This window comes from Serinus canaria, chromosome 1A (genome assembly GCF_022539315.1).
Source record: "Serinus canaria isolate serCan28SL12 chromosome 1A, serCan2020, whole genome shotgun sequence".
NCBI lineage: Eukaryota > Metazoa > Chordata > Aves > Passeriformes > Fringillidae > Serinus > Serinus canaria.
The window spans coordinates 49136632-49144192 of NC_066314.1; the positions used below are offsets into that span (position 1 = coordinate 49136632).

The 7561-nt window shown below is 49.4% G+C and overlaps 1 protein-coding gene and 1 non-coding gene across 2 annotated transcripts; both read left to right on the top strand.

Moving 5' to 3' along the window:
- The first annotated feature begins 166 nt into the window (after positions 1 to 166).
- RPL3 (ribosomal protein L3) lies at positions 167 to 7340 on the top strand. The gene is made up of 10 exons (XM_009086515.4): positions 167 to 291; positions 1270 to 1462; positions 1970 to 2138; positions 2997 to 3132; positions 4329 to 4515; positions 4887 to 5047; positions 5336 to 5437; positions 5918 to 6013; positions 6463 to 6582; positions 7230 to 7340. The coding sequence occupies exons 1-10, from the start codon at positions 289 to 291 to the stop codon at positions 7272 to 7274; spliced, it is 1212 nt and encodes a 403-aa protein (XP_009084763.1). The 5' UTR covers positions 167 to 288; the 3' UTR covers positions 7275 to 7340.
- On the top strand, positions 4633 to 4725 carry LOC115485273 (small nucleolar RNA U83B). Its single transcript, XR_003946033.1, has one exon. It is a non-coding gene; the product is annotated as a small nucleolar RNA U83B (small nucleolar RNA).
- Positions 7341 to 7561: the final 221 nt, after the last annotated feature.

The window sequence follows — 7561 nt, forward strand, 5'->3', positions numbered from 1 at the left end:
GAAACGAAACTAAATGAAATGAAACGTCAGGTTTTCATGACATGGAATGAAATGTCGTTGAATGAAATAGAATGAAGTGAAAAACATTATCTGTTATGACCGAAGTTCCCTACAAGCCCCACCAGATGGTTTGCGCGGCCTTGTTTTTCCGCGCATCGGTGCCCGCGCGTCTTTATGGACCCACTCGCCGCCCGTAGCGTCGCTCGGCTCTCGCGAGATCGAGGGCCGGGGCGCTTATAAAGGCTGCGCGCAGGAGTACGGACCCTTCCGGCCCGGCGCGTGGACAAGATGGTGGGTGCGGAGCTCTCGGGCCTGGCCGCGCATCCCGCGGGCATCGCCGCCATCCCGGCCCCCCTCGCCGCGCGGCCCCGCGCCCGCCGCCCCCGGCACCTGCAGGACGCCGTGCGAGGCTCATCTCGAGGCGCGGGCGAGGCGTTGCGCCGTGAGGCCGGGCGGGCCTGTGCGGTGCCGCGCGGGATGCGGGGTCTGGGGGGCGTGGACAGCTGTGAGGGCATTTGGGGCGCTTTTTTGTAGAAAGGGGGGCGGCTTCTCTCTAGAGAGCTCCTGTGGTTATGGCCTTTTTAGGGTAATTCGTGTTCAGTATTTTTTTTCCTTAAATAAAGCCGTGTTTATTTTTAGTTTCTTGTAGAGCTGCACGGTATTTTTCTTTAATTTGCGTGTGAGATTGGATGGGTAAATCTTTCTTTGGGCTAAGAGTTCTCCGGATGGAAGCCAGTCTTTAAAGGCTCTCAGGCTGCAGGGGTGGTACTCGAGGAGAAAATCTTCGGGAAAAATCTTGCGTTCCAGCCGGAGCGACTGGCTCAAAGGCGGGTGTTGGGATGCTGCTTTACCGCAGTTTTTCAAACTGAAATTGTCTCTGTAATGCTTTTTGGTGCCGGTTCATTGAAAAATGTGAAACTGCTGCATTTTCTAGACTTGTGGGGTGGACTGAACGTGTGGTGGCACACTGTGGCCATATTACAGTTTCTGTAGTTCCCAGGTCAGAGTGGGACTTGGTGACATCTTAGAATAAACTTAAAAGGGCCATTAAAGAAATCTGAGATGTACATAGTTATTGCGTGGGGATTACATTCTGGTAACATAATAGAATTCAGAAGCCTAGCAGGTGATGGTGGGAATTTCTGGAATGCAGAATGTCTTGGATACGTGTAACATTCGTGTTCTCAGGCAAGGACAGAGCTGGCCTTGGCCCCGAGTGGGCATAGGGAAGCCTCTATAGCAAGCACTGAGTGCTGGTTCTCTCCGCAGTCTCACCGCAAGTTCTCGGCCCCGAGGCACGGCTCCCTGGGCTTCCTGCCCCGCAAGCGCAGCAGCAGGCACAGGGGCAAGGTCAAGAGCTTTCCCAAAGATGACCCCAGCAAGCCTGTCCATCTCACTGCCTTCCTGGGCTACAAAGCTGGCATGACCCACATTGTCCGGGAGGTGGACAGACCTGGATCTAGTAAGTATTAATGTTCCTCCTAAAACAGGAGGTGGATTTGGTCAGGAATGGTGACAGGTGGCCCCTTCAGCGGCAGCTCTGGGTTTTATTCCTAGCTTGACTTCACTCTGTTCCAAGTCCAAGTAGGAGGTGTATTTCTGCTGTAACCACTAGTTTGGTTTAGCTGCACAGTAACAGGCTCCTTGGGATGGCTCCTCTGGATGGAGGGACATCAGTCAGCTGCATTTGGTGTTTTTTTGGAGATTATCCAGTCCTGAATGTATTACTTGCTGGCATCCATTTTGCCTATCCAGCTTGGCTGACCTTTCCCCTCATGAGCCAGCCTCAGAGTTTTGCAAGGCATTAAGTTATGGCTTCAGAGTTGGTTGCTTTAGCCTGCATCATCTCTGTGAAAAGAGCTTCAGTCATTTAACCTTTCACATGGAGGACTTGAGAGTGAGAAGAAACAGGTGGTGTTAAAAGAGTTGCTGCTGGAATTAATTGTGCTGTGTTTCTGTTTCCATCCAGAGGTGAACAAGAAGGAGGTGGTGGAGGCAGTCACTATTATAGAGACCCCTCCCATGGTCATTGTGGGCATCGTGGGGTACGTGCAGACTCCTCGTGGTCTCCGTAGCTTCAAGACCATCTTTGCTGAGCACATCAGCGATGAGTGCAAGCGCCGCTTCTACAAGAACTGGTGAGACAGCAGGGCCTTGCCTGGTCTCAGGCCATGGGTTGTGTTTTTACTGCTGGGTTGCAATGATCCTAGCATGGCTTTTTAGCAGTTAGTGTTTAGCTTTGACAGACTTGCCTAATAATGGGATGGGCTGTAGGAATGGCTCCATGAGGGTGGCAGCATAACTTCAGGTAGTGCTGGTGTGGGTGTGGTGGCTTTGGCTTTGCCCAGGAGCTCCCTAACAGGCTACACGTGATGATACTTCGACGGGCGGACATAAAGAAATCGCCTCTGGCGCTTGTTGTTGAGTGTCGAGTCCTGACTGTAGCCCTGTTCTCTCAGGAAAGGGCAAGACAAGTGTCACTTGTGATTGCCATTCCAGGTGCTGTTGTTGTGATTTAAAGTGTGCATTTGCCCAAGTGTGGCTCCAGTGTGTCTGGCGCTTCCAGCCTGTTTATGAACTTGGCAGGCTGAAAAGACGTCAGAGTGGAGCAATAAGATTCTCAAGGGTGTTTTAGTAATGACCTTGCTCTTGGGCACACAAGGGGGGAAATAAGGGTATTTTGAAGCAGATCATAGTCATCTCACAATTGCTTTAAAGATCTGGGTTTTTTCTGTTATTGTTTGATATCTCCTTACAGTCTTTTGTTTTCTGTAGCGTGAATGTTAATGTGTTTGGAATTCATGGCAGCTCCGCTCAGCTTTGGCAATTTTGCCACTGTCTGATGAGCTCCAGGCTCCGCTTGCCAGTGGAAAAGAGTCATTAGAAGCTGGCAATGAGCCAAAGCCAACTGAGGTGGCAACTCCTTCCGCTCACCCCACTTCCCTGGGGATTGATGAAGGGCTTAGCCAAACCTTGTCTCTGCTCTGCTTCTGAAGGCACAAGTCCAAGAAGAAGGCCTTCACCAAATACTGCAAGAAGTGGCAAGATGAGGAGGGCAAAAAGCAGTTGGAGAAAGATTTCAATAGCATGAAGAAGTACTGCCAGGTTATTAGAGTCATGGCTCACACTCAGGTAAGTCTGTGGGCACAGGTATGCTGGAAACCGCTGAGAGAGCAGGCTTGAAACTCGATCCATCTCTTTAGGGAGATTTCTGCCCTCCCCTGCAGCTTGATGCTGTCTATTGAGCACATTACACATTCATTCTCTACAGAGCTGTGCTGACTGGATGTTTAAGGAACTGTGGCAACCACTGGTTGGTTTTGAAGGAGCATCCAAAAGAGACTGAGCTGTAATAGGAACTTTTTGGGCTCAGTCTTTTGCTGATACTCTATAGACCTAGTCTCTTAATTTCAGCTACAAATAAAACCAGACTGAACATTAAACTCAGCGGTTTGTGTGCTCAGCATCATTTCAGGCTGGATTCTGTTGGGATCGTGAGCACTCAGCCTCTTGGCAGCTTCTCTTGCTCAGCTGGTGGAGGTGTTCTGCTGAGTGATGTGGTATCTTCCCAGCTGTCAGTGCTCTGACTAACTTTTTTGGGAGATGGATTAAATCTTTTGAGTTGGCTCTAAGTGCAGTAAAATGGCAAATTTTACTAGAATCAATTTCCTGTAGTAGACAGTAGGAGTAGTGTTGCAACCTCTATTGAGTCTCTCACCGGTTTCCTCTGCTAAATACAGTAGAAGTAACTGTAAAAGCGGTCCAACCCAAAGTGGCCTTAAGTGTGGCAGGTTTTATCAGACAATCAGAACGGTTTGAGTTGGAGAGGACCTTAAGGATCATCCAGTTCCAACCCCCATGCTGTAGGCAGGGGCACCTTCCACTACACCAGATTGCTCAGGCCCCTGTCAAACCTGACTGAACAGTTGTAGGGCAGGGGGCATCTAGAGCTTTTCTGGGCAATCTGTGCCAGTGACTCACAACCCTCATAATAAAAATAATCCTTAAGTGCAATTTCAATACACTCTGTTTCAGTTTAAAACTATTGCCCTTTGTTTCTTGTTACTATTCCTCAGTGTAATTTTGCTGATGCCTGTGAGGTTAAAGAACTCTGTGCTCCTGTGGGTGGCATATAACTTCCAGGTGCAATGACTTAAGAGCCACTATACAACTTTCCCCCTTACTGTAGGGCCTTCTTTAAGTTCAGTATTTTGGAAAAAGGATACTGGAGAAATATATTAGGCCAGGGCTAAAAGGATGCTGGGCTTATTAATACAGGGTCCATTTCAGAAGAGCAGGAGCTGAAGATCCTGTTTTTTGTGTCCTAGATGCGTTTGCTCCCCCTGAGACAGAAGAAGTCTCACCTGATGGAGATTCAGGTGAATGGTGGCACTGTTGCTGAAAAGGTGGATTGGGCCCGGGAGAAGCTGGAGCAGCAGGTGCCTGTGTCAACGGTCTTTGGCCAGGATGAGATGATAGATGTCATTGGAGTCACCAAGGGCAAGGGATATAAAGGTAAACACATGGAAGTCCTTCTCTTTGTGAGATGGTACAGTTTTTAATGAAATCCCGGCCTTGTGTTTTCATAAGTGCTTGTGCCAAGAGCTGGGTAGGTAAATCCATACTGCTGTCACAGTTCAATGATGAGACCATGGAATGAGCGCTGGGCACGGCGCCTGACATCCGTGAGGAGTCATTCCATGCTGCCTTCCTTCTGAGAACACAGCCCAGGGACAGCCAGGGAGGAAGCATTGATTCTGGGGATGCTGGGTTTGTGCTTCCCTTTATGCTGCCTGTGGACTGCAGCTTGAAAAGGTGGCTTAAACTCTGATTGAAGACTGCAGTGGCATCTCCACTTGACAACAGACTGCTTTGGTCCCTTGCAGGTGTCACCAGCCGCTGGCACACCAAGAAGCTGCCGCGCAAGACTCACCGTGGGCTGCGCAAGGTGGCCTGCATTGGCGCCTGGCACCCTGCCCGCGTGGCCTTCTCTGTGGCCCGAGCGGGCCAGAAGGGCTACCACCACCGCACCGAGATCAACAAGAAGGTTGGTGTCTCTCAGCTGTTGGGAAGGAGCGAGAGCTGCCTGATGTCATTTGCTCTGTGACAGAGAACAGAGTGGGGAGTTCTGCTTGGAGTGTTTTGCTGTGTTAGAATGTTGTCTTGGGGATAGTGGCCATGGTTAGTTATGTTGGATAACTAAAATTCTTGGATGGCCGCATGTTTCCCAAGTGCAGCAGACTCTTTCCTCTGAGGCTTTGTAGAATTCCTTACATTTTATCCTATGACAGGTTCTTTCTCTTACCTTTTGCCTAAGTAGACTTTTTGGTTTTAGATTTACAAGATTGGCCAAGGTTACCAAATCAAGGATGGAAAGCTGATCAAAAACAACGCATCAACTGATTATGACTTGTCTGACAAGAGCATTAACCCTCTGGTGAGTTGCTGCAGCTCTGTGTCGAGTCTGCTTGTGAGCTTCAATCCTGAGAGGCAAATGGGTGCTGATATAAGTAACAAAATGATTAAATAAAGAGCTCTTAAATTTTTAAGTCAGCTGCTGTTGCAGGTGGTGGTGTTTAGTCAGCCTCAGTATTGACTTGTATAACATGGAAATTGAATTTGTTATGTGGCAGTAGGACAGAGATGTTGCAAGCCTTGAATGGTACTTGCACAAGGGATAACTTAGCGAGAAGACCTCTTGCTTCTTTTGTCAGCCTCTTCTGCTGTTCTTAATGAAAGCCCTATAGCAACAACTAAATGGCTACATCGAGAAACTTGACTGGTGAAAGGCAATACTGGAAACAGGATTTCAGTGGATGTGGGACTGACCAAGGCCCAGAAACGGTGTGGATCTGTAGGCAGATGTGATCACTGGTCCTGCTTGGTACAGAGCACTGACTGTTCTCTCCTTGCTCAGGGAGGCTTTGTCCACTACGGTGAGGTGACCAACGACTTCATCATGGTAAAGGGCTGTGTTGTGGGCACCAAGAAGAGGGTCCTGACCCTGCGCAAGGTGAGTAGTGGGCTGGAACAGTTTAAGGGAGCTGTGCTGTCTCTGGTGCAGGTGGTGTGTGTGCTGTTCTGGGAATCATGTGGCTTCCTAGAAAGAAAAGCCTTCCACACAAACCCACCTCATAGTAATGGCCTTGGAGATGGCATGAGGTAATTTTTGCAGGTGTAGTGATGGACATGGTTTAGGCTTGAGAAATCTTGTGACCAGAAGGACACTGGTGAAGTGGGGCTTGTGCTGCCGGAAGCTGGCTGGTCTTCAGCTTGGGGGGCCAAAGGTGCAGGGTAGATGGCTCGTGGTCACGTGTTCCTTGCAAATGGTAGCAGCTGAAGTCTGGGGTCGTGGTCTCAGGAGGCATTAGCCATGGAGGGGACAAGAAGTAGCCAGTGTATTAGAGGCTAAGAGGGTGCTGCTGCTGCAGCTGCATACTCACCTGGCATCTCTCTTTTTAGTCCCTGCTGGTGCAGACCAAGCGCCGGGCCCTGGAGAAGATTGACTTGAAGTTCATTGACACAACCTCCAAATTTGGTCATGGCCGCTTCCAGACAGCTGAGGAGAAGAAGGCTTTTATGGTAAGGGCTTTTCCTGGCATATTTATTGGTGTACCACTGGGTTGTCTTCCAGCTCATGGCAGCTGATAGCTTGGCCTTTGGGCTGTCATGTGGCCAAAGTTCCTGTGAAACAGAAACTTCAGTTGAGAGGCCTCCTCCTGCCAGCTTGGTTATAACTGCCGGGGGCTTGGGGTCTCTGTTCCCCAGTGACAGCTCTCTGTGTCTAAGGGGTGATGCCACATTAGGGCACAGGTTGTTCAGTGTTGAAGCACGGAACAAGCACTGCTCTATTTCCTCTTCAGAGCAGGTCGGGAGGAGGTTGCTCACGGTGGCATTCCCGGTTTGTCACTGGCTAGAGAAAGCAGGCAGAAACTCTGAAGGCCATGGCAAGGTCCGAGCAGTGCCATGCTTGGAGCCGAGAAGGAGCTTCCCCACCAGGTGGCACCAGCATTGCTGCTCGGGCGCATCCGGAGTCACCTGGCCAGCCCAGAGTGCTGTGCCACGTTCAGCTTTCCCAAAACCTCTGGCTGTGGGATTGGGGTTTCCTGTGGTTTGCAGAGTGGTGGTTTTTTTTTGCCTTGATTTCTTTACCACTTTTGTGATTAGGATGTTATGTCTTTCGTGCAGGCTGCTGTTTACATAGCTTGTTTTCTGTGGGTTTTTTCCAGGGACCACTCAAGAAGGATCGCATTGCCAAAGAGGAGGCAGCCTAATGGGTGGAATGGTCCTATGGCCTGCGTGCTTTCAGACCAAAAAAATAAATACTTTAAAGAAATTAATTTTGCCTGTTGTATATACATTGCTGTGTCAAGCCTTGTACACTGACTGCAGGTTCTACATGTGGATCAAACCAAAGAAGTATGTAAAGGTTTAGCTCATGAGTATCCACCTTATAGCAGTGTTGCTCTAAAAAAAAATGAAGCTGCTGTTGTTGTTTTTGCAGAGCAAAGATTGTGGGTCAGAGCAGGATGTCTCTGGGTGTGTGAAATAGTGAAGCAGC